Source organism: Hyla sarda, chromosome 2 (genome assembly GCF_029499605.1).
Source record: "Hyla sarda isolate aHylSar1 chromosome 2, aHylSar1.hap1, whole genome shotgun sequence".
In the NCBI taxonomy this organism is placed as follows: domain Eukaryota; kingdom Metazoa; phylum Chordata; class Amphibia; order Anura; family Hylidae; genus Hyla; species Hyla sarda.
The window spans coordinates 43,519,786-43,547,220 of NC_079190.1; the positions used below are offsets into that span (position 1 = coordinate 43,519,786).

A 27,435-nucleotide genomic window follows, 5' to 3' on the forward strand; every position below is an offset into this window, starting at 1 on the left:
TCATGGATTCAAAAGGAGAAGATTTCTCTACAGGGCATTGTAGTTCCTAGGATTGTGGAACTGGGGAGTGTTACTTTCCAAGCTCATTAAAGGGGTACTCCCGTGGAAAACTTTATTTATTATTTTTTTTTTAAATCAACTGGAACCAGAAAGTTAAACAGATTTGTAAATCACTTCTATTAAAAAATCTTACTCCTTCCAGAACTTTTTAGGGGGCTGTATACTAAAGAGAAATCCAAAAAAAGAAATTCATTTCCTCTGATGTCATGACCACAGTGCTCTCTGCTGACCATTTTAGGAACAGTCCAGAGTAGGAGAAAATCCCCATAGCAAACATATACTGCTCTGGACAGTTCCTAAAATAGACAGCAGAGGTCAGCAGAGAGCACTGTGGTCATGACATCAGAGGAAATTAATTTCTTTTTTGGATTTCACTTTAGTATACAGCCCCAAAAAAGTACTGGAAGGATTAAGATTTTTTAATAAAAGTAATTTACAAATCCCCTTTAACCATCTGAGATATCATATAGACATGTCAGGAGGTTTAAATGCTTGGGTCTCATCACAACTATAGGAACAATTGTGCTTGGCTGATGGCCATTCTTCAGGAGCTGTGATGCCCGTCACTGGCCACACTATCACAGTACCGCTTTCAGTGCAATGCAGCTCTCCTCCCCATACACTATAACTCTTCTTTCTCATTCATTTTCTTTCTGTGACAATTGCAGATAGTGGTGTTATCATCCGGTTGAGGCACGGGTTCCATCTTATCACGGATTTCTGGATTATTTATTTGACGTTTGGCATACATCTGGGAAAAATAAGGTCTATAGTTAGTGCAACATATCTCTAAGTTGGTAAATCTTTTAATTTATTTTATTTTATTTTTACGTCTTTTAACCTCCTTTAGCATTTATCCCGAGCGTGACTCGGGGTTAATTTTCCCTGCCAGGAGCGGTAACCCCAAGTCACACTCGGGGTAGAATTGCAGAGTTGCCGGCCGGGCTGCATGATATATCGCAAAAGCAATTTTTGCTTTTTGCGATATAGCAATACTGCCCCCGGGAAAACATGCGATTATCTGCTCTGGTCGGCTCCCGTGGTGGGGGCCGGCCAGAGCAGGTTAAGACAAATACTAAAAGTCAGTGTTTCTCAACCAGGGGGCCTCCAGATGTTGCAAAACTAAAACTCTCAGCATGCCCGAACAGCCAAAGGCTGTCCGGGCATGCTGGGAGAAGTAGTTTCACAACAGCTGTAGGCACCCTGTTAGAAAAACCATGAACTAAGTGTAAAATAAAAATAAAAAAACCTTCTGCTCACCTACTCCCGGGTCCCTGAAGATGCCGTTCCCCTCCGTGCACTCTGGTCCCTGTTCTCTTCATTATTCATCTTGTAGGCCCTTTCCCTTTTCAGCCAATCACCGGCCGCAGTGGTGTCACTTGTCAAGCCAGTGATTGGCTGAAGGGAAAAGGACTTGTTCTGCAGCAAATACACTAGGTTTTACATCTGCCCGGCAAACCTAGTGTGTGTTGCTGCAGGACAAGGTGACAAGGGGGGGTAAATGTGACGGAGGGGGGGGGGGGGGGGGGGAAATGTGACATGGAGGGATGAAGAATATGACAAGGGGGAGGAGAATGTGACAAGGAGGGGAGAATGTGATAAGGGGGGGGGGGGGGGGGGGGAAATGTGACAAGGGGAGATGTGAAATTTCAATGCAAAAAATTGTACCGCTTTTGGTACAAATTTCCACACATAATCATACCGCCAGGGAGGTTAATGCTATGTAAATTCCATAAGCCCAACTTTTCTAACATTTAGCCCATATGGAACTACAGAAAAAAAATAAAAATAAAAATCTTAAAAAGGAGATGTCCGGTACGGACTATTCCTATTCCATCCTTCCCGGGCTGCAAAAAAAGAGAAAACAAACTTTCACTTACCTTCCTGCGTTACCCCGGAGCTCCGCAACAGCTGATCGCTCAGCCGGGCTATCTACTTCCTATTTCCCTTAGCCCGATACGTCACACGGCGCTTCAGCCTATCACCGGCCGCAGTGATGTCCCGCCTCAGCCGGTGATAGGCTGAAGCGCCGTGTGACGTACCGGGCTAAGGGAAGTAGTTAGTAGATAGCCCGGCTGACCAATCAGCTGTTGCGGAGCTCCGGGGGAACGTAGGAAGGTAATTGTAAGTTTGTTTTCTCTTTTTTTTTTTTTTATTTTTTTTTTTACAGCCCGGGCAGGATGGATTAGGAAAAGTCCATACCGGACATCTCCTTTAACTAATCTTACAAAAGAAAACAAGACATTAAAGAGTAAATAAATACTAGGACAGTTAAGGGTAATATAACCCCTAAAAACAAATCCCCCTACCCACACGATAGAGGATAAGCACCTGATCATGGGGGAACCTGCCTCTCCCCATGGTTGATTGGCATGCAATTCATTTATTGTGAGCATCTGAAAACAGTGTGCTGTACTTTCTGACTTCCCATAGGCAATGAATGAATGGAGCATGTGCCAGCCCACCACTGCACTAAGTCGGGAGAGTTGGGTTCCCAGTCTCGATAACACAGGGGAGCCCAGAGGTGGATAGGGAATAAGGGCTGAAATACCCCTTAGTAGTTGTGGCATTAACTGCAACCTCGATGTTTCTATACGGTGAACATGGTCACGGCTGAACAGCCAGCCAGTACAAAACTCTGAAAAACCAAAAGTCCCCATCCCATTCATTTTACTTGCTATTTCTTTTACAGACCACAGAGCCAGTGTGTTGCCCAAATCGAATCACACTCCTATTTACGACACAACCATAAGCCATGATATAAGGGAGTATGTGTGAAGTCATATTTTGCATCTGATATATCATGTAAATGTATTGTTAAATCTCTTTTTATGGGCATTTTTATTTTTTTAGCATTCTCTAAGTGTAGTTAAGGCTGTTTTCCACTCAAAGACCCCAATTGTTGCAAACCCAGCACCTCTAGGTGTGACTTGTGTTGCCTTATATTTTTAAGACCATTTTCATGTATCTAGCTGAATTTAATGTTTTCAGGGAGTATCCCAGTGGTCTCCAAACCGTCCAGCTGTTACAAAACTACAACTCCCAGCCGTTGGCTGTCCAGGCATGCTGGAAATTGTAGTTTTGCAATAGCCGGAGGTCCACAGTAAGGATCTGTATATGAAGCTTATAGCCTGACAGTATGAAAATAGAGGGATGGTGGTTGTAGGGTATCGCATAGCTCTTGGACAGTGAGAGGTAGCTTTGAGGGCTTAATGACTTAAAAATAAGTATATGTTTTAAATGTTAATGTATTCAGGAAATACCATTTATAGTTAGAATGTTTCTCATCTATATAGCGGTGAAATGTTTGTGCTGGTAACAAGCAATGATTTAAATTAGCACGGTCATGATAAGCTGTGGCGGGATGTGTTTAAACGTCCCCGAGACTGACGCAATCAGGAGTCGGAATGCTGGAAGTCCCATAGACTTGTACGGGGTTTGTGGCTGTATCTGAATACTGATCAGTCTTTGGGGAAGGCTTAGGCCACGAGATTGCCCGGGAAATATTCTGCAGCAGCTCATGACAGGTTAAAGATTAATGTGATGAACCATTAAAAAATGGACAAATAGTCATTTAAGGTGATCATACGTCCATGACCCCCCCACCCAAAAAATTTTTTTAAAAATAAAACATTTTGATTGGACTGTCAGTAAATAGCTCAAAGTGTAGCTCCCACCATCCTATATATTTTTATTTCTATCCCTGCCTATTGCCCATCTATCCCTAACCCCCTCCCTGCCTTTAATTTTTTTTTTACTATATTAAAAATGCTTTTTTGTCTGCATGGTAGTGTGCTCACTACCAGACAGACTTCCCCGGCAGGCGCGACGTCACTGATGCCTGCTGGGGCCGACACTTCCGCCCTTAGTTCATCTATACAGGGTGCCTCCAGCTGTTTCACCAATACAACTCCCAGCTTGCCCTTACATCTATTGGCTGTCAGGGCATGCTGGGAGTTGTAGTGGTGAATCAAACTGGAGGCACCGTGTTAAAAACAATATCCTTCCATGGCCGCGGCGCTGATTCCCTGAATTGTCAGACAAATTATGAACGCTCATATCTCAGGAACAGGAGGACGTATCAAGAAACTGTAAAAAGGTGTTTGGTCAGTGCACCCTAAGCTACGTAATGATAATGTAATCTAATTTTTGGGAAGTTGGTCATGTTTCCTTTTAAACAATATTGTTTCTTTTAGTGCCTCTCACCTGGAATACTTTATAATAGTAACAGTAGAGTCTGTGAGGTTGTAGCAATTCCCTGGCAAGAGTCTGACCTTCTTTGGCGATCTTCCTCATCTCACCATCATTTTCCTTGAAGAAAAGCAAAATTAGTTTTGTGAAAGATCAAACATCTGATCAAAAACAAAGACAAAGACAAAATGCTGATTCTCTTTGGGGACATCTAGTTAATGGGGAATCTTTAGGGCAGAGCTTCCTAGGGAAAAATAAGCAAAATAACATTCCTCCAGAATATAGACAGACTTTATTAGGGCCAAATGCAATACTTACCAATTCCCAGCTGACACTTCCCCAAATGGGGCCCAAATCCCCACTGTTCCTGGCCTACACCAGTGATTTAAAGAGGGGATGTGATTGGAAAGGATAGGCTTCAATGAAGAAGACCGGCTCACACGGCGCTGACCGATCACAACATGATGTGGAGGATAAAAGTGGACTTTAATAACCAAGATGCAACGCGTTTCGCTGCGCATGCGCAGCGAAACGCGTTGCATCTTGGCTATTAAAGTCCACTTTTATCCTCCACATCGTGTCGTGGTCGGTCAGCGCCGTGTGATCCGGTCTTCTTCATTGAAGCCTATCCTTTCCAATCACTTGTCATTATTCACCGGAGGGCAGCAGATGACCTATGACCTATTGTGCCTTTATCATTTTTGTGTATGAATTTGCTCAATCACCCAGGGTGAGCAGTTAGCTTTTCCTTCTCTCACACCGGGTATCATCATTATTACCCTATGGAGCGCTTGTTCTTTTACTTTTAAAGAGGGGATGGCATTAAAGTGAGCTCTGTGGACTCTTAAAGGGTTACTCCGGTGGAAAACTTTTAGGTGGTGCCAGAAAGTTAAACAGATTTGCAAATTACTAATATTAAAAAAAAATCTTAATCCTTCCAGTACTTATTAGCTGCTGAATACTACAGAGGAAATTCTTTTCTTTTTGGAACACAGTGCTCTCTGCTGACATCATGACCACAGTGCTCTCTGCTGACACCTCTGTCCATTTTATTTATTTATTTATTATTTTTTTTTTTTTTTTTTTTAAGTATTAACACGATTTTATTAACCAGAACAAATCGTACAAACCATACAGAAGGCACAATAATGAGGGTCTAGTAGATATCATGGCATACGGGACAAGAAAACCATGGAGAGGCTAACTACTCAGGTTCTCAAGTGTAGCCAATATCTACTGTCATCCATTCATCTCTGTCCATTTTAAGAACTGTAAGGAGTAGGAGAAAATCCCCATAGCAAACATATGCTGCTCTGGACAGTTCCTAAAATGGACAGAAATGTCAGCAGAGAGCACTGTGGTCATGATGTCAGCAGAGAGCTCTGTGTTCCAAAAAGAAAAGAACTTCCTATGTAGTATTCAGCATCTAATAAGTACTGGAAGGATTAAGATTTTTTAATAGAAGTAATTTACTTCCTGGAGAACCACTTTAAAGGGTACCTCTCATCAAATTAACTTTTGATATATTTTAGATTAATGAATGTTGAATAACTTTCCAATAGCATGTTAATGAAAAATATGCTTCTTTCTATTGTATTTCTCCCGATCAGTCCTGTCAGCAAGCATTTCTGACTCATGGTGGAGTCCTAAACACTCAGAGCTGCCAGCCTGCTTTGTTCACAGCCAAACAGGCTGTGAACAAAGCAGGCTGGCAGCTCTGAGTGTTCTCCTTTGTGAACAAAGCAGACTGGCAGCTCGTAGTGTTTAGGACTCCAGCATGAGTCTGAAATGCTTGCTGCCAGGACTGGTAGGGAGACCCCTAGTGGTCATTTCTTCAAAGTGGAAAATTAAATAGAAAGAAGCATATTTTTTAATAACATGGAATTGTAAAGTTATTCTGCATACATTAATCTATAATATATCAAAAGTTTTTTTTGATGAGAGGTACCCTTTAACATTAACAATACCTTCTATATGGCACCATACAGAGAAGAACATGACATTAATGTTTAATGTGTAAGGCAGGTACCAGACAATAGTGTTGAAAACTAATTGCAACAGATTTATAAGATATGACCTACGCCAGCAAGAGACCGGAATAGATCTACACACAATATAACTAGGTCTCATTTGTTAAAACCATGACAATAACTCATCAATATAGTATAATGGAAAGTAGAGAAAACACTTTCTACATCAACTACATCTTACCTTGGCCCACTTTATCTTGTCTAACAAATCTCCCAAGTTGCGTTTTATGGGGACGTAGTGTTTCCCTGGTTTTAGGTTACTGTAGAAGTGTTCATAATATGGGGAATCCTGCTTCAGGACCAGGCTGTCCCCCAACATGAGATACGGAAACCTGTAGGCAGCCACAGTCCCATCCAGGTTCACCTGGTATTTGTACTGTGAAAAGAAATGATAGACAACAAATAGGTTATTGGTAATGAGGGCTCTGTTGTTTCTAGAAAGAAGAATCAATCACATCCTGGGGCTGTGTCTGGTATTGCTTCTCAGCCCCAATCTCTTGGATACAATACACAGGCCATGGACAACATTAGTGCTAATAATGGACCATACCATTTAAAGGAGTCCTGTGGTGGAAAACAATGTATCCCCTGTTCAAAGGAAACAGGATTAGTGTCTGATCATGGGGGGGGGGGCGCGACTGCTGGGACCCCCATGATCTCCTGCCCAGCGCCCAGCTCTTCCCATGAACGGAGCGGTGTCGACCCCCCACATGGAAGCGCATGGTAGGGCAGATGCGCCGCCTCGATGCATCTCTATGGGAGACCTGGAAATACAGCGTTCGTGTAACTCCGGATCTCCCACAGCGATACATGAAGGGAGCATGTGGACCACCGCTTTGTGCGGGGGTTATCAGTCTCCTTGCATGGACATGGGGTCCTAGCAGCCGAATTACTGTATATAAACAGGTCAATAGTTTATATAGGGATCATTCTGTACCCAATACATTAACTAAACAAGGGGAATCAACTACATGTAGAGGATCTAGCACATAGGGGACTTTTTAATGTAAATTTGGTCATACAATTCAGATAGTTGTATTCTGACTGATCAGTTGACAACTATCTCTTCCAACCCCCTCCCTATACACTTGCATGCTAGGCTCAACCGAGCATGCATGTATACTGAACGGGAAGGAAGGCGCCTCTGGCAGCAGCCAATCTCCCCAGAGAACAAAAGGGGCCCAGATGATCTCCAGCGTTCCTACGTCGGCTTTACGCTCTTCCTGGGGACGTGAACGTCGGCAGCCATCAGCCTATCACCGGCGGCAGCGATGTTCCGCCTCGGCCGGTGATAGGCTGAGCCTACTGTCATGTAAGAAGCCGGCTTCTTACATGACGGTGTGCTCAACCTATCACCGGCCGAGGCGGAACATCGCTGCGCCCGGTGATAGGCTGATGGCTGTCCGACGTTCCATTCCCGAGGAAGCAGGTCCGGACCGACGGGGAAAGTGCGTTAAAGTTTATTTTGTTTACCTTTTGCAGCCCGGGCATAGGGATACCGCACAGTATAGAGCAGTGGTCTTCAACCTGCGGCCCTCCAGATGTTGCAAAACTACAACTCCCAGCATGCCGATGGGGACAGCGCAGCGTTGGGCTGATAATTCATTCATTCCCGAGGGGGAGGGGCCAAACCAGTATTGCGGTATGGGGAAAAATTTCGGTATTCGGTATGAACCGGTATACCGCCCAGCCCTAAGGGTGCATTCACACTACGGAATTCTCGTGGAATTCCACGAGCGAAACTCCGCGAGCAGAATTCCGCAGTGTGAACATAACATTAGTGTGAATGGGTCTCCGCGAGACCCGTTCACACTGCGGAATTTCCGCGGCGGACAATTCCGCCGCTGAAATTGTTCCGCGCAAAGAAAGAACATGTTCATTCTTTGCGCGGATTCCGCGAGCACTGCATAGCCTTCAATGGTGACTGCTCAGTGCCCCGCGACCCTAGCGTCGAAGTATCTTCAGCGGCAGCCGCCAGCTCGCGGAGATTCCATAGTGTGAACGCACCCTAATAGGAAGACTGGTTTACCCCTCAAATGAGGACACATATTAGCATTAACCTCAAAAGGTTTATATTTTGTCTTCTATTGGATCAACTATGCGTTGCTTTGGTTAAATTTAGAGGTATTAGAAAAAGTCAGAGAGAACATCTGTGTTTGGATTTGTGGCTATGTTAAATACATTTTTTTTTTTTTAATTTAAAAATTAAAATGTCATAAACTAGATGGAATAAATTCAATGTGATCTGAACTTTAGATGTATACGTCTGATAATAACTTTCTAGAATAAAATTTACCTTAAAAAAGTCGAAGAATCCAATGAGTGGAGCTTTTCCCAGCTGCTTCTCCATTTCTCGGAAGAAGAAGTAACCAGTGATCCCTGCATCCAGAAGCTCAGGATTCTTTTTAGACATTTGCACTAACTGCAGACGCTCCTCTCGGCTGTCTCGGCCCCTGAAAAATGCCTGTTCAGTTTTATTGTCCCATGAAGGGCCTAAAAAAGTGTAAAAAAATTGGATATTTAATGTACAGACAAATGATAAATGCAGCAACTATAGAGAATTCCTTGCCTGGACCATAAAATTGAGATACAGAAACAATGGATGGACCCAGGAATCAGGCAGATACAGGAACAGAAATATCAAAATAAAGATTTATTAGAATTGTTCTATAGACCTGCAAAAAATATTTTGGAAGAACAGCAGAGAAGATACCAGGGATGTAAACGTATATATCTGCAAAACTGTACATTAAATATAAAAAGGTAACCATAACTTTTGCAGCCACTGATGCCAACTTCTACATTTTTTTCTTTGGCTTTCTGCATATGATGGACACTGTATGGATAAAAAAAAAAAACATGGCTGCTCTTTTCCATAAACAGCACCACACACGTCCATAGGTTGTATGTGATACTGCAGTTCACTGCTATACACTGCAATTCAATGCCACCATTTCTGGAAAGTACGGCCATATTTTTTTTTATCTATACAGTGTTATCTATCTGCATAAAGCCTAAAGATTCCCAAATACGATTCACACACACTCAGTTGGGCAGAGCATGCATGTGTGTTCATGGTGAGAAGGGGTTAAAGGAGTACTCCAGCCTTAAGACATCTTATCCCCTATCCAAAGGATAGGGGATAAGATGTCTGATCACGGGGGTCCCGTCACTGGGGACCCCCGCAATCTCTCATGCAGCACACACCTGTCTGGAGGCTCCGTGTCTGAAGCCTCACGACCACGGGGCCGGAGTATCGTTGTGTCCCGCCCCCTCCCATAGACTTGCATTGAAGGGGCGGAGGGTGACGTCACGATACTCCAGCCCCGTGGTCGTGAGGCTTCAGACACTGAGCCTCCAGCGATGCGTGCAGTGTGTGCTGCATGAGAGACTGCAGGGGTCCCCAGTGACGGGACCCCCGCGATCAGACATCTTATCCCCTAGCCTTTTGCATAGGGGATAAGATGTCTGGGGGCAGAGGATCTCTCCCTATACACACATAGAGAAAGACATGCTGGTGGGGAGCAGCCACCAGGAATCACTCAGAGAACTAGTTACCCATTCCCGAAGGTTTTCAAAAGTCTGATTTCTCTGAAACACCAGTCCAAAATTGGCGGTGGCAGGTGGACAACTTACCTGAGGAATATTGTATCAAATCAGCTTCTCATTGAGAGACATTGACGCCTGCTACTTACCTGTGTGGCCCTGGATAGAGAGTAGGTCATTTGTGACCCCACGTAGTGCTTCAAGCGTAGAATGGGTAATGTCATAGGTTGGTAGAATGATGTCTCTAGAATCGGCAGATCCACACCATGAAATCATTGGCATTGGCCCAGGGGTGTCATTGACCTTCCGATGTTCTACTGGCCAATCGCCAACATTGATGTAAAATTCAAAGTCAGGTAAGCGAACCTAAACAAAAGCATAAAGTGTATTCATTTCACTGACTTCAGACAGCGCAGTCATAAGCACATCTGCCCCGAGGAGAAATATCAACCAAACCTCCATGATCTAAAAATACCAGCATGTCAGGCCTTGTTAACTTCAATTACGGGACCTGGATGACTCTTGGCAAACTCTCACCTTTCTTGCCAACGATTGCAACATTTCATCAGAGAACATTTTGAAGTCTGTGTATTTGCCCATGGAACGTCGATAGATCTGATTATTGTGGACCGTATAATGAACTATGGCACCACGCGACTCGGAAAACCTCTTGGGCACCTCCTCCAGCATCCTGTTCAGGTCTATAGAAGGGAAGGGGGTAAAGTCTTTGGATATCTGGGCTTCATCGGATGGACATGAAAGAGTCTGCTGCCAAATTTCAGGGTCTTCTTCAGGACAGTCACAGTACTCATGATAAACTGGTCCTGAAATAGAAATCGTAGAAAACCTGCTTATGATCACTGAAGCATCCGGCAGAGGTAACAGATACAAGTTATTGTAGCCACTGCAGACACCAAGAGAGCTGGGCACAAGACCTGGTACGTGTGCACGGGATGCCCACTGCTAGTAGGGCGACTGGATCCCTATGCATTAGGAGCGTCCCTTGACAATAAACTGATCATGAAATGGTGGAACCCTTGGCAATCAGCTGTGATCTGAGGGAGAACTTGCTAGTAAGTGTTCCGCTTCACTTGCAGCGCCATAGTAAGTGTTCCGCTTCACTTGCAGCGCCACCACAATACTGCACGATGTTCACTCATATCAATGGGTTGTCTGTGTAATGCAGAATAGGGCAGGTCCTCCAGAGCGAGAGACGCTCATTATAACCAGTCTCTGCTTTGTCCAAAGGATTAGACTACGGAGCCTAGGCCCCCTCCCCATCATTAAAGGGGTACTCCGCTGCTCAGCGTTTGGAACAAACTGTTCCGAATGCTGGAGCCGAGAGCTTGGGATATCATAGCCCTGCCCCCTCATGACGTCACGCCCCAGCAGAGCACTCCTTTAACACAGAATTATCTTATAGGGTATGTTCACACACTGCAGATTTGTTAAAGGGGTACTCTGGCCCTAAGACATCTTATCCCCTATCCAAAGGATAGGGGATAAGATGTCTGACCGCGGGGGTCCCGCCGCTGGGGGCCCCCGCAATCTTGCATTCGGCACCCACCTCTTTGAGCTGCCCGCTGCGATGCCAGCCGTCACGCTCCCTCCCATAGACTTGCATATCAGGAGTGGGGCGTGACGTCACACGGGGGCGGAGTCGTGACGTCACAATACTCCGGCCCTGTGTTCGGCACCCGGCAGTTTGTGAGCTGGCACCGCGGCGTGCAGCTCAAAATGGTGGGTGCCGAATGCAAGATTGTGGGGGTCCCCAGCCACGGGACCCCCGCAGTCAGACATCTTATACCCTATCCTTTGTATAGGAGATAAGATGTCTTAGGGCCGGAGTAACCCTTTAAAGACTTTGAGTTGCCTATTGAATTTAGCTAGAAAATTCAGCAACAAATCTGCAGCATGGCAACAAACCCATTGGATATTTCATACGGTTTTACCAGCTGGACAACCTCTTGAAAAACAAGACGTTAGAGGGCACCCCGATGAATGCTGTGATTGGTCAGTGGGTCCGTCAGGTAACCCAAAAAAGTGTATATTTTACACTGTAAAAATATACAGTGTATTGTGACTCAAGCTCCAGGTATTGGGGGGAGCAGAGTGGCGTTTTTACTTTCACTACAAAAAGGTCTAAACCAGGCAATGCACCCTGGGTAAAAAGGTAACACATTAGCTCTCCTCCATAAGACAGCTGGCTATTGCTAGTAGCTTTCTTGTAAGTTAATGTCTGACCCAACAGATACTTATCTGGAGGAATTTCTTGTTTGGCTCCATGTTACATTTTTAGGACACTGTGTGTACTGTACAGGACCCCTGAAGAAGCTCATGTCCTCTACATAGACAGTGATTACAGGAGTCAGGTGAGGGGACCTCCGGCCGCCATGCTGGATGATCGGATCCCCGTGGCAGCGCTGCGGCGATCCGATCATCTATTTTAACATGCGCATTACTGCAGATGCCATGATCTGTACTGATCTCGGCATCTGAGGGGTTAATGGTGGACATCCGCGCGATTGTGGATGTCGGCCATTACCAGCGTGTCCCTGGCTGCTGCTAGCAGCCGGAACCTGCCGTGGATGACAAGAGCAACGCTCCGACGCTTGCGGTCATACACAGGACGTGTCATAAGTGTACGTCCTGGTGTGCGAAGTACAGCCACATTAGGACGTACATTTACGTTCATGGTCGTTAAAGGGGTACTCCGGCGCTAAGACATCTTATCCCCTATCCAAAGGATAGGGGATAAGATGCCTGACTGCGGGGGTCCTGCCGCTGGGGACCCCCGTGATCTTGCACACAGCACCCCAGTTATAATCAGTCCCGGAGCATGTCTGATTACTTGTGATCACTGGGGCCGGAGCATTGTGACGTCACGCTCCGCCCCCTCAATGCAAGCCTATGGGAGGGGGCGTGACAGCTGTCACGCCCCCTCCCATAGGCTTGCATTGAGGGGGCGGAGCGTGATGTCACACGGGGTGGGGCCATAATGTCACAATGCTCCGGCCCCTGTGATCGCCAGTAATCAGACCCAGAGCGAACATGCTCCGGGGACTGATTATAACGGGGTGCTGCGTGGAAGATCACGGGGGTCCCACCGCTGGGGACCCTTTGGATAGGGGATTAGATGTCTTAGCACCGGAGTACCCCTTTAAGGGGTTAAAGGTTAGCACTTTTACTGGGATAAAAGCATGTGTGAGGGAAAACATACTCCAAGGTTTACAAGGAGACATGAAAGTAAACAGAGATTAGATGAAATGTATCCTCTGCTGTATCGGAGACAAGCCAAGACAATGCCGGCTGTCATCTCTACATCCATTAGGCAGCAGGAAATGTTAATGTAAGGCCGCACCTTCTAATCACTGTGTTCAAAGCCGGAATGAGAAGCTTCAAGAGATCCCTGGGATCATTTGCTGAGCGATATCAGATTTAAGCAGAGTCGCTCAAACTTTATTGTTTTCATTCTAGTCCATTATGTTCTGTAATTGTATCCCCATTATCCACAGAAAAGAAATCTCCTGTTAGGCTTTTAGTACGGAGGAATTAGAGTAGATAGATAGGTCGGGGTCTCACATCATTTTCTCCTGGGAGGATAATTCTCCCTAGATGCGTTTCTGCTTGATCTGGTCTCCAATTTTACCTATTCGGCTATGTTCACACAGGGGAATTTCTGTGCTTCCGCTCAGATTCTTTTCTGACGGATTTTTTTTTTTTTACAGATTCCCTGCGGAATGTGTGTGTGGAATTTATGCAGAATTTCTTGCGCATAACACAAAGATTTCGGATGGAATTCAGAGTCCCATTGACTTAAAGGGGTTATCCAGGAAAATACTTTTTTTTATATGTATCAACTGGCTCCAGAAACTTAAACAGATTTGTAATTTACTTCTATTTAAAAAAAATCTTAAAGGGGTACTCCGGTGAAAAACTTTTATTTTTTAATTTTTTTAAAATCAACTGGTGCCAGAAAGTTAAACAGATTTGTAAATTACTTCTATTAAAAAATCTTAATACTTCCTGTACTTCTTAGCTGCTGAATACTACAGCGGAAATTCTTTTCTTTTTGAAACACAGAGCTCTCTGCTGACATCACGACCACAGTGCTCTCTGCTGACATCTCTGTCCATTTTATGAACTGTCTAGAGCAGCATGTTTGCTATGGGGATTTCCTTTTACCCTGAACAGTTCCTAAAATGGACAGAGATGTCAGCAGAGAGCTCTGCGTTTCAAACGGAAAAGAATTTTCACTGTAGTATTCAGCAGCTAATAAGTACAGGAAGGATTAAGATTTTTTAATAGAAGTAATTTACAAATCTGTTTAAACTTTCTGGCACCAGTTGATTTAAAAAAAAAAAAAAAAAACCTTAACCCCTTAAGGACGCAGCGTTTTTCCGTTTTTGCATTTTCATTTTTTCCTCATCACCTTCTAAAAATCATAACGCTTTCAATTTTGCACCTAAAATTTCATATTATGGCTTATTTTTTGTGCCACCAATTCTACTTTGCAGTGACAGTCATTTTACCAAAAAATCCACGGCGAAATGGAAAAAAAAATCATTGTACGACAAAGTTAAAGAAAAAATGTCCTTTTGTAACTTTTGGGGGCTTCCATTTCTACGCAGTACATATTTTGGTAAAAATTACACCTTATTTTTCTGTAGGTCCATACGGTTAAAATGATTCCCTACTTACCGTATATAGGTTTGATTTTGTCGTACTTCGGAAAAAAATCAGAACTACATGCAGGAAAATTTATATGTTAAAAATCCTCATCTTCTGACCCCTATAACTTTTTTATTTTTCCGCGTACAGGGCAGTATGAGGGCTCATTTTTTGCGCCGTGGTCTGAAGTTTTTATCAGTACCATTTTTGTATTGATCGGACTTTTTGATCACTTTTTATTGATTTTTTCATGATATAAAAAGTGACCAAAATTACACAATTTTTTTGCGCGTACGCCATTGACCGTGCAATTTAATTAACAATATATTTTTATAGTTCGGACATTTTCGCATGCGGTGATACCACATGTTTATTTTTATTTACCCGGTTTATTTGTTTTGTTTTTATGGGAAAAGGGGGGTGATTCAAACTTTTATTAGGGAAGGGGTTAAATGAAATTTTTTTTCACTTTTTTTTTGCAGTGTTATAGCTCCCATAGGGACCTATAACACTGCACACACTGATCTCCTATGCTGATCCCTGCATAGCCATAGCTTTGCAGGGATCAGTGAGATAGGGGCTTGATTGCTCTAGACTGTAGCTCAGGCTTGAAGCAATCAATCGACGATCAGACGCCGCGGACACAGGTAAGGAGACCTCAGCCTGCGTCCCAGCTCATCGGGACATCGCGATTTTATCGCAACGCGATGTCCGGATCAGCCCGACTGAGCTGCCGGGAACCGTTTACTTTCGTTTTCAGACGCGGCGGTCAACTTTGATTGCCGCGTCTGAAGGGTTAACAGCGTGCGGCACAACGATAGATGCCGCGCGCTGTTAGCCCAGGGTCCCAGCTATCGTTAGCAGCCGGGACCGACCCGGTGTGATGCGGGGTCATGGCGTGACCCCATTTTTCACAGCGGGACCGGGCTTAGGGCGTACAGGTACGCCCTAAATCCTTAAGAGGTTAATCCTTTCAGTACTTATGAGCTGCTGAAGTTGAGTTGTTCTTTTCTGTCTAAGTGCTCTCTGATGACACTACTCAGGAACTGTCCAGAGTAGAACAAATCCCCATAGCAAACCTACTCTGAGCAGTTCCCGAGACAAGCAGAGATGTCAGCAGAGAGCACTGTTTCCGGACAGACAAGAACAACTCAACTTCAGCAGCTGATAAATATAGGAAGAAGGATGAAGATTTTTTAATAGAAGTAATTTACAAATCTGGAATACCCCTTTAAATGGACTCTGCTAAGGAATTCTGCAAAAACTAGACTGGTTCAATGTTTTTGCAGAATGCAGAATTTCTGCAGCAGAAATTCTGCAGCCAAAAATCTGCAGTGTGAATAGGACAGTGAGAATTCCATTCACCACAGTGTTAACTTCATGTAGCAGAATTTCAGAGCTGAATTTTCCCCCAGGATTATGTAGGGAAATTCTGCCGTGTGAACACAGCCTTAAAAGGGTACCCCGGGGGAAAATATACAGATTTGTAAATTACTTCTATTTAAAAATCTTAAAGCTTCCAGTACTTATCAGCTGCTGTATGCTCCACAGGAAGTTATTTTCTTTTTGAATTTATTTTCTGTCTGACCACGGTGCTCTCTGCTGACACCTCTGTCCATGTCAGGAACTGTCCAGAGTAGGAACAAATCCCCATAGCAAACCTCTCCTGCTCTGGACAGTTCCTGACATGGACAGAGGTGTCAGCAGAGAGCACTGTGGTCAGACAGAAAAGAAATTCAAAATGAAAAGAACTTCATGTGGAGCATACAGCAGTTGATAAGTACTGGAAGGATTAAGATTTTTAAATAGAAGTAATTTACAAATCTGTTTAACTTTCTGACACCAGTTGATATTAAAAAAATATATATATATATAAATAATAATATATATATATTTTCCCCCGGAGTACCTTTTTAAGGCTGTGTTCACACAGCAGAATCCCTACATAATCCTGAGGAAAGATTCAGCTCTGAAATTCTGCTACATGAAGTTCACAAGTTTTCCACCAGAGTACCCCTTTAAGGGCATATTCACAACTAGGAATAACCATGCGGAATACCACCAGAATATTCCACACAGACATTCAGCTGCAGCAGGGTGCCATTGATTTCACTGGGATTCTGCTGCACTGTTCACACGGCGGAATTTCTGCAGCAGATGAGTCCAGATTCTGCAGAAAAAAATAGACTTGCCTATTCTTTCTGCAGATTCCGCTCAGAAATACATTGCCGTATATGAGACTGTGCATTTCTGAGTGGTCCTAGTGCCTGCCGGATTATTTAAGTGTGCAGAATGTCCGCCCATGTTTTTCGAGCGGACATGCTGCACATTTTTGGCCATGCGAACATGGCCTTACCTGGTTGCAGCAGATAGCAGTGTCAGACCACAAATTTTTTATATATATGTGTATGTATATATAATGTTCACGTGTTTTTTCTGCTATAAATTTTCCAATTTGCACAATGGAAAATCTGCCCGGAAAAGTTCTGTATACAGCAGGCGCCGACTCGGACATGCTGCACCACCACTGACCAATGCAGTGTATCTCCAGCTGTTGCAAAACTACAACTCCCAGCATGCCCGGACAGCCGTTGGCTGTCCGGGCATGCTGGGAGTTGTAGTTTTGCAACAGCTGGAGACGCACTGTTTGGAAAACACTGGACTAATGCATTTATGAGCGGATTTTGCCAAAAGAATAAACATGGTCCTTCTTTCTGCCAAGTCCGGAATTTTCAATTCACCAGTCTGCATGGTGCAGCACAATCCCTTTGATGACAATGGGAGGCTGCCGCACTGGAATTTCAGAGTGGAATTATTCAGCTTGTAAAATGCCGTAGTGTGAATGCGCCGTAACCGTTAAAAAAATTGCAGCCGTGTGAATGTACCCTTACGACCCATTTACACGGCGGAATTTCCAAGCAGAGAAATTTCACTTAAGATACACCCGTAAGCAGCAGCGGCCACTGACAACAGTCGCTCGGACATGCGCTCTCTGCATTGACGGCAAAGCATTTTCGAGAGGATTCCCGCCAAAAGAAGGAACATGATCTTTCTTTAGGCAGAGTCCGGAATTTTAATAATTCCGTAGTGTGCACGGTGGCAGCAGAATCCAACTGAAAACAATGGGAGGCTGCTGCACTGCTTTTTCCTATAAAGCACTGGTGTGGCCTCATCTGCTGTTCTGGGCTCCGGATGCCCTGTATACATTAGGAGCATGGCCTGACACATCTTCTATAGATGCTTCGCTCGTAAGCCCCTGTTCAATCAAAGGGGCCATCCCCTTCACATACAGGACCCCGCTTATTAAGGGAATGGGGTTCCCTGTAGGCAGCAAACAAGAGGACATGTACACTGGTGATGTATACTTCATGCTCGTCCCGCACACCGTATACACTTACCTTTCAGCACATAGGGAGACTGAGCGACCTGCCGGTCCTGGTGATGCACCTCGATGAGCAGCCCCTCACTAACACTCCCATACATGCGATACCGCATCAGGAAGGAGCCGTCGTTCCTGTCCAGGGGATCGGGCACATGGATGCGGACGTACTCTTTTGGGGACAGGGCTTTAATCACAACCTTGAATGGTTTGTTTCCTGGAAAACAAGAATTGCAATCCACACGGTTATATTAGAATGTTGTGCGTATCGGCTCTTAGGCTGCAGTCACATCTCGGTTTTACACTACGGGTGCAGGATCCGGCTGGGGGAGGGGCAAACCGGGCGCTCCCGTACCCCAGCCGGACCAGCGCTGAACTCCATTCACCTTAATGAGCCAACTGGAGTCAAGCGTTGCCTCGGGCCTACTCATTTTTCACCCGTATCCAGTTTTGTGACCGGACCTAGAACCGTAGTATACTATGGTTTTAGGTCCGGTCACAAAACTAGATACTGGTCAAAAATTAGCCGACCGGAGGCACCGCTTGACTCCAGTTGGCTCATTAAGGTGAATGGAGTTCAGCGCTGGTCCGGCTGGGGTACGTGAGCGCCCGGTTTGCCCCTCCCCCAGCCGGATCCTGCACCCGTAGTGTAAAACCGAGATGTGAATGCAGACTTTGGCGCGCCATATCACAGTGTGTGAGTGTACTGCCACTTGGTCCCCCTCCAGCTGTTGCAAAAATACAACTCCCAGCATGCCATTGGCTGTCTGGGCACGCTGGGAGTTGTAGTTTTTCCACAAGTGGAGGATCACAGTTTGAATACCACTGCCCTATATCATTGTCAGGGACAGTGTCTGTAATAACAGTGGAAGCCTGCTACATGACCCCCCCCCCCCATAAAACTGCCACCACAGGACACCCCCATAACACTACCACCACAGGAGCACCCCCCCATAACACTGCCACCACAGGACCCCCTCCATAACACTGCCACCACAGGAGCACCCCCCCATAACACTGCCACCACAGGACCCCCCCCCATAACACTGCAACCACAGGACCCCCCCAATAACACTGCCACCACAGGAGCACCCCCCCCCCCATAACACTGCCACCACAGGACACCCCCCCCCATAACACTGCCACCACAGGACCTCCCCCCCCCCCATCATAACACTGCCACCACAGGACACCCCCCCCATAACACTGCCACCACAGGACCTCCCCCCCCCCCCCATCATAACACTGCCACCACAGGACCCCCCCATAACACTGCCACCACAGGACCCCCCCATAACACTGCCACCACAGGACCCCTCCATAACACTGCCACCACACGACCCCCCATAACACTGCCACCACAGGGCCCCCCCCAATAACACTGCCACCACAGGACCCCCCCCCATAACACTGCCACCACAGGACCTCCCCATAACACTGCCACCACACGACCCCTCCATAACACTGCCACCACACGACCCCTCATAACACTGCCACCACAGGACCCCGCCCATAACACTGCCACCACAGGACCACCCCCCCATAACTCTGCCACCACAGGACCACCCCCCCATAACTCTGCCACCACACGACCCCCCCATAACACTGCCACTACAGGACCCCCCCCCAATAACCAATAACACTGCCACCACACGACCCCCCCCCATAACACTGCCACCACACGACCCCCCCCCCATAACACTGCCACCACAGGACCTCCCCATAACACTGCCACCACAGGACCAACCCCCATAACACTGCCACCACACGACCCCCCTGAATAACCAATAACACTGCCACCACAGGACCCCCCCATAACACTGCCACCACAGGACCCCTCCATAACACTGCCACCACAGGACACCCCCCATAATACTGCCACCACAGGACACCCCCCATAACACTGCCACCACAGGACCCCCCCCCATAACACTGCCACCACAGGACCTCCCCATAACACTGCCACCACAGGACCTCCCCATAACACTGCCACCACAGGACCCCCCCATAACACTGCCACCACAGGACCCCCCCCCCCCATAACACTGCCACCACAGGACCTCCCCATAACACTGCCACCAAAGGACCTCCCCCCCATAACACTGCCACCACAGGACCTCCCCCCCATAACACTGCCACCACAGGACCACCCCCCATAACACTGCCACCACAGGACCCCCCCCCCCCATAACACTGCCACCACAGGACCCCCCCCCCATAACACTGCCACCACAGGACCCCCCCCCCCCATAACACTGCCACCACAGGACCCCCCCCCCATAACACTGCCACCACAGGACCCCCCCCCCCATCATAACACTGCCACCACAGGACCCCCCGCCCATAACACTACCACCACAGGAACCCCATGTAACACTGCCACCACAGAACCCCTCCATAATACTACCACCACAGAACCCCCATATAACACTGCCACCACAGGACCCCTCCATAACACTGCCACCACAGGACCCCTCCATAACACTGCCACCACAGGACCCCTCCATAACACTGCCACCACAGGACCCCTCCATAACACTGCCACCACAGGACCCCTCCATAACACTGCCACCACAGAACCCCTCCATAACACTGCCACCACAGGACCCCTCCATAACACTGCCACCACAGGACCCCTCCATAACACTGCCACCACAGGACCCCTCCATAACACTGCCACCACAGGACCCCTCCATAACACTGCCACCACAGAACCCCTCCATAATACTGCCACCACAGGACCCCCATATAACACTGCCACCACAGGACCCCCCATAACACTGCCACCACAGGACCCCTCCATAACACTGCCACCACAGGACCCCTCCATAACACTGCCACCACAGGACCCCCCATAACACTGCCACCACAGAACCCCTCCATAATACTACCACCACAGGACCCCCATATAACACTGCCACCACAGGACCCCTCCATAACACTGCCACCACAGAACCCCTCCATAATACTGCCACCACAGGACCCCCATATAACACTGCCACCACAGAACCCCTCCATAACACTGCCACCACAGAACCCCTCCATAACACTGCCACCACAGAACCCCTCCATAATACTGCCACCACAGGACCCCCATATAACACTGCCACCACAGGACCCCCCATAACACTGCCACCACAGGACCCCTCCATAACACTGCCACCACAGGACCCCCCATAACACTGCCACCACAGAACCCCTCCATAATACTACCACCACAGGACCCCCATATAACACTGCCACCACAGGACCCCTCCATAACACTGCCACCACAGAACCCCTCCATAATACTGCCACCACAGGACCCCCATATAACACTGCCACCACAGAACCCCTCCATAACACTGCCACCACAGAACCCCTCCATAACACTGCCACCACAGAACCCCTCCATAACACTGCCACCACAGAACCCCTCCATAATACTACCACCACAGGACCCCCATATAACACTGCCACCACAGGACCCCCCATAACACTGCCACCACAGGACCCCCATATAACACTGCCACCACAGAACCCCTCCATAACACTGCCACCACAGAACCCCTCCATAACACTGCCACCACAGAACCCCTCCATAATACTACCACCACAGGACCCCCATATAACACTGCCACCACAGGACCCCTCCATAACACTGCTATAGACATAATGATTTGACAATCACGACAGCACAGCAGCGAAGAAGTACGTGGGAACCGAGCGGTGACGTCAGTGGGCGGGGTCGCCGGTGCCGTCTGTCTGGGATGAGTGATTCTGGCGGGTCACGTGATTACCTGGGGAGGAGGTGAAGTTGCGGCCGTCTCCGCTCACAGCCTGGATGTAGAAGTAGCGGACGGGCAGAGTGATGTCCGCCTGCAGCCCCGGGCCCCACACCAGGCTCCGCTCCGGGCTCAGCGCCTCTGTAGAGCCGGCAGTAGGGCGGCCCCCCGCACACAGCAGCACCAGGAGCAGCAGCGGCGCCGCCATCCTCCCCGCCATGTGTCACCGCACACCGGACCATTCAAACCATGGGGAATGTGACAAGAGATCTGTCTGCAGCTGATTGGTGGGATGGATAGCCAATCAGAGGAGAGCAGGGGATGTGATGGGCAGAGCTGCCCGTGTGTGCAGATACTAGGGTGCAATGCTCTGCACAGACCCCCCCATGTGTATAGGAATGTACTGACACTGAGGTGTAATGCTCTGCACAGAGCCCCATGTGTATAGGAATGTACAGACACTGAGGTGCAATGCTCTGCATATACCCCCATGTGCATAGGAATGTACAGACACTGAGGTGCAATGCTCTGCACAGACCCCCATGTGTATAGGAATGTACAGACACTGAGGTGCAATGCTCTGCATATACCCCCATGTGCATAGGAATGTACAGACACTGAGGTGCAATGCTCTGCACAGACCCCCATGTGTATAGGAATGTACAGACACTGAGGTGTAATGCTCTGCACAGACCCCCATGTGTATAGGAATGTACAGACACTGGGGTGTAATGCTCTGCACAGACCCCCATGTGTATAGGAATGTACTGACACTGAGGTGTAATGTTCTGCATATACCCCCATGTGTATAGGAATGTACAGACACTGGGGTGTAATGCTCTGCACAGACCCCATGTGTATAGGAATGTACAGACACTGAGGTGTAATGCTCTGCACAGACCCCCATGTGTATAGGAATGTACAGACACTGGGGTGTAATGCTCTGCACAGACCCCCATGTGTATAGGAATGTACAGACACTGAGGTGTAATGCTCTGCACAGACCCCCCATGTGTATAGGAATGTACAGACACTGGGGTGTAATGCTCTGCACAGACCCCCCATGTGTATAGGAATGTACAGACACTGAGGTGTAATGCTCTGCACAGACCCCCCATGTGTATAGGAATGTACAGACACTGAGGTGTAATGCTCTGCACAGACCCCCCATGTGTATAGGAATGTACAGACACTGAGGTGCAATGCTCTGCATATACCCCCATGTGCATAGGAATGTACAGACACTGAGGTGCAATGCTCTGCACAGACCCCCATGTGTATAGGAATGTACAGACACTGAGGTGCAATGCTCTGCATATACCCCCATGTGTATAGGAATGTACTGACACTGAGGTGTAATGCTCTGCACAGACCCCCATGTGTATAGGAATGTACTGACACTGAGGTGTAATGCTCTGCACAGACCCCCATGTGTATAGGAATGTACAGACACTGGGGTGTAATGCTCTGCACAGACCCCCATGTGTATAGGAATGTACAGACACTGGGGTGTAATGCTCTGCACAGACCCCCATGTGTATAGGAATGTACTGACACTGAGGTGTAATGCTCTGCACAGACCCCCATGTGTATAGGAATGTACAGACACGGGTGTAATGCTCTGCACAGACCCCCATGTGTATAGGAATGTACAGACACTGGGGTGTAATGCTCTGCTGACCCCCATGTGTATAGGAATGTACAGACACTGAGGTGTAATGCTCTGCACAGACCACATTGTAACAATAATGTAACATACTGAAGGGCCGGTGCATTGCCGTGGAATGAGATTTGCCATAGAATGAGATGGTCCGCCTCCATCACATCCTATTGGCTCTCTCTTGTCACGTGACATATTTAAACGTCACGCATCAATGCGCACAGTAGTGTCAGTTTGGCTATCACAGGGAGAGGATCTCCTCACCCTGTGATAGCTGAAGCTGCACGGAGGTCTCATGGCCTCTGTGGCCCGACAGAAATTCACACATGTACGCAGCTCATACGGCTGCCTCATATACATTTACTGTTGATGCACAGCGCTATCGGGATCCCTATGCCCGATGGCGCTGTCATCAGGATCCCCACGCCCGCAGCTCTACTCCCCGTCCTCCGCCCCCCGCAGCTGTACTCCCCGTCCCGTTAACGCTCAGGGAGCGGGGAACAGAAAGTAGAGCATCGGGCGCAGGTAAAGTAGTACTGCGCATGCGCAGCACTACGCGAATAACTTAACCTGCGCCCGATGCTCTACTTTCTGTTCCCCGCTCCCTGAGCGTTAACGGACGGGGAGTAGAGCTACGGAGGGACGGGGAGTAGAGCTGCGGGGGACGGGGAGTAGAGATGCGGGGGACGGGGAGTAGAGATGCGGGGGACGGGGAGTAGAGATGCGGGGGACGGGGAGTAGAGATGCGGGGGACGGGGAGTAGAGATGCGGGGACGGGGAGTAGAGATGCGGGGGACGGGGAGTAGAGATGCGGGGGGACGGGGAGTAGAGATGCGGGGGACGGGGAGTAGAGATGCGGGGGACGGGGAGTAGAGATGCGGGGGACGGGGAGTAGAGATGCGGGGGACGGGGAGTAGAGATGCGGGGGACGGGGAGTAGAGATGCGGGGACGGGGAGTAGAGATGCGGGGGACGGGGAGTAGAGATGCGGGGGACGGGGAGTAGAGATGCGGGGGACGGGGAGTAGAGATGCGGGGGACGGGGAGTAGAGATGCGGGGGACGGGAGTAGAGCTGCGGGCGTGGGGATCCTGATGACAGCGCCATCGGGCATAGGATCCCGATAGCGCTGTGGATCAACAGTAAATGTATATGAGGCAGCCGTATGAGCTGCGTACATGTGTGAACTTCTGTCGGGCCACAGAGGCCATGAGAGCTCCGTACAGCTTCAGCTATCACAGGGTGAGGAGATCCTCTCCCTGTGATAGCCAAATTGACACTGCTGTGCGCATCGATGCGTGACGTTTAAATATGTCACGTGACAAGAGAGAGCCAATAGGATGTGATGGAGGCGGACCATCTCATTCTATGGCAAATCTCATTCCACGGCAATGCACCGGTTTGTGTGCACAATAAGTGACTGTTCACACAGAAGTGGGATCTATTTTTGTAAATCACAGTGGGGGAGATTTATGAAAATCTGTCCAGAGGAAAAGTTCTCCAGTTGCCCATAGCAACCAATCAGATCGCTTCTTTAATTTTACAGGCCTCTTTAAAAATGATAGGAGCGAGCTGATTGGTTGCTATGGGCAACTGCTCCTCTTCCTGTGTGAAGGTTTTGATAACTCTCCCCCAGTGTCCTCTTTTTCTGATACTTTAATTCTGGAATAGGGGGGTAAATAAGGCTTTTAGCCAATTGGTTTAAATGTGCCCCATTTTTAACCCTATAATTAGCTTTTATGATACTTATACCCTCATTTATCAATGTCATGCATTTTTTTTTTATTTCCCTAGCAAATTTCTAGTGTATTTTCCCTGATTATTAACCTCTTCATGACCCAGCTAATTTTTTTTCTGGCTCATGTTTTTTTCCTCCTTCCCTTCTAAGACCCATAACTTTTTTTTATTTTCGACTAACAAAGTTGTATTAGGGCTTATTTTCTGCGTGGCGAGTTATACGTTCCACTGATACTTTTTTTATAATCATAAAATGTATCACAATGCCAGAAAAAATTATATGTAGGGCAAAATAAAAAATATGGAATTGCACAATTTTGCAGGGCAATAGTTTTTTTTCGGAGTTCAAAATACGGTAAATCTGACATGCCATCTTTATTCTATGGATCAGTACGATTCCAATGATACCAAACTTAAATAATTTGTTTTGATTTATGGTAAAAAAAAAAAAAAAAAAAATTTAAACCTTAAAGAACTTTGTTCATTACCATGTTCTCGCCCCTATAACTTTTTATTTTTACACTTACAGAGCTGTGTTAGGGTTTGTTTTCTGCGGCATAAGTTGTCGTTTTTAACGGTACCGCTGTGTAGTTCTGGTCACTTTTTTATATTTTGGGGATGTAACGTAACCAAAAATCAGCAATTTTGGTTTTTGGAATTTTTTTGTGTTTACACCGTTCAGCGTGCAGGATCAGAAACATGATAATTTAATAGATCGGACAATTATGCACGCGGTGATACCAAATATGTGTATTTCTTTATTTTGTTTGTACAGGGTTTTATTTAACCTGTCCAGGACCAAGGGCATACAGGTACCCCCTGGTCCCTTTACCGGGGTTTATACCCTTCTCAGCAGCAGAGAATGGGTTAAAACCGGTGGGTCCCGATAGCTATGGGCAGCCAGGGCCCACGGCTAACTCCGGGCACTGCCGATCGGTGTGGCGTCTAAAATGAAAGTGAAACTATCCCTACAGCTCAGCTCATCGCAATGTCCCTATCAGCTTACCGGACGACGAGAGGGTCCTCAGCAGGCAGGAGCAGCAGAGCGCTGAGAACACTGCCATAGCATTGATCAGTGTATGCAATCAGAAGATTACATGTAGAGATGAGCGAAGTTACAGTGATTCGATTAGTCAAGAACTTCTCGGCTCGGCGTGTGCGGCATAAATTAGTTCAGCTTTTAGGTGCTCCCAGGTTGCAATGCGGCCGAGACCTGACTCACTAGTCAGCTGATGACAGGGAGCCTGTCTGCTTCAATGGGGGGGGGGGGGGGGGGGGAGGGATCACTTGGTGGGAGAGGGATCAATCTGCAACTAATGCAATAGCTGTAGGCACCCTGATTGAAAACCACAGGTCTTTTGAATGGATGCACCTCATTTATGTTTCAATGGGTGGGGTGGCTAATGTGTGGGAGGGAGGAAAATGGAATTATGGGATTTGTAGTCAACAGTCAAACAGGAAATACCAGTTTACAAAAAGCTAACCACAGTGTTATGGTAATCTCACAACATAGCCATTTAGCCCCAAGACAAGAGCAGATCCTTCCTAAGCATGTCCATTACTGCCTGCCAGGTACATACTAAAATCACCTTTAATTTATGCAGGCTAAAGTCAGCAACTGCTGAGCCACAAGGTTCATGATGAATCGAATCACTGTAACTGCACTCATCTCTAATTGCATGTTCTACACCCTACCCTGAAAATAGGCCCTAGCTGGATTATCGGGGTGGGCTGCAATATAAGCCCTACCTCGAAAATAAGACCTAGACCAGTGGTCTCCAACCTGCGGACCTCCAGATGTTGCAAATGTTTGCAACATCATGAGGTCCGCAGGTTGAAGACCACTGACCTAGATAATGCCCGGGCTGCAAATATTAAAAAACAAACTTTAACTTACCTTCGTCCTCCGTTCCCCCTTTGCTAAGGAACCGGCCTCACTGTCCTCCGCTGTTCTCACTGCGGTCCTGGGGATGGGAACGTCACCGATCCTTCAGCCTATCACCGGCCGCAGTGATGTCCCGCCTCGGCCGATGATAGGCTGAGCCCACTGTCCTGTAAGAAGCTGGCCGGCTCCTTACATGAGTCGGCTCAGCCTATCATCGGCCGAGGCGGGACATCACTGCGGCCGGTGATAGGCTGAAGGATCGGTGACGTCCCAACACCAGGAAGCAGCAAGAACAGCGGAGGACAGTGAGGCCGGTTCCTTGGGAACGGAGGATGAATGTAAGTTGAAGTTTGTTTTTTAATATTTGCAGCCCGGGCACAGGAATACAAAGTACAGCGCAGTGGCTGATAATTATTTAGCAGGGGGTGGGGGTGGGGGGATCGAGAAGCTGCACTCATGGGTGACATACGATTAGTCCCCCGATGTGGGGTGCAGCGTTGGGCTGATAAACCGGC

General features: G+C 47.4%; 1 protein-coding gene across 2 annotated transcripts; it reads right to left on the reverse strand.

Moving 5' to 3' along the window:
* Positions 1–447: 447 nt before the first annotated feature.
* Positions 448–26,955, reverse strand: POGLUT3 (protein O-glucosyltransferase 3). Of its 2 annotated transcripts, none has more exons than XM_056561664.1 (8): positions 26,933–26,955; positions 17,897–18,094; positions 10,365–10,651; positions 9,977–10,193; positions 8,578–8,774; positions 6,463–6,657; positions 4,267–4,371; positions 448–811 (listed from the first exon to the last, which is right to left on the reverse strand). In XM_056561664.1, exons 2-8 carry the CDS (start codon positions 17,991–17,993, stop codon positions 683–685), a joined length of 1,227 nt encoding a protein of 408 aa, XP_056417639.1. In that variant the 5' UTR covers positions 17,994–18,094; positions 26,933–26,955; the 3' UTR covers positions 448–682. The 2 variants fall into 2 exon arrangements, with proteins under 2 accessions (XP_056417639.1, XP_056417638.1); XM_056561663.1 differs by lacking the exon at positions 26,933–26,955 and adding an exon at positions 21,657–21,972.
* Positions 26,956–27,435: the final 480 nt, after the last annotated feature.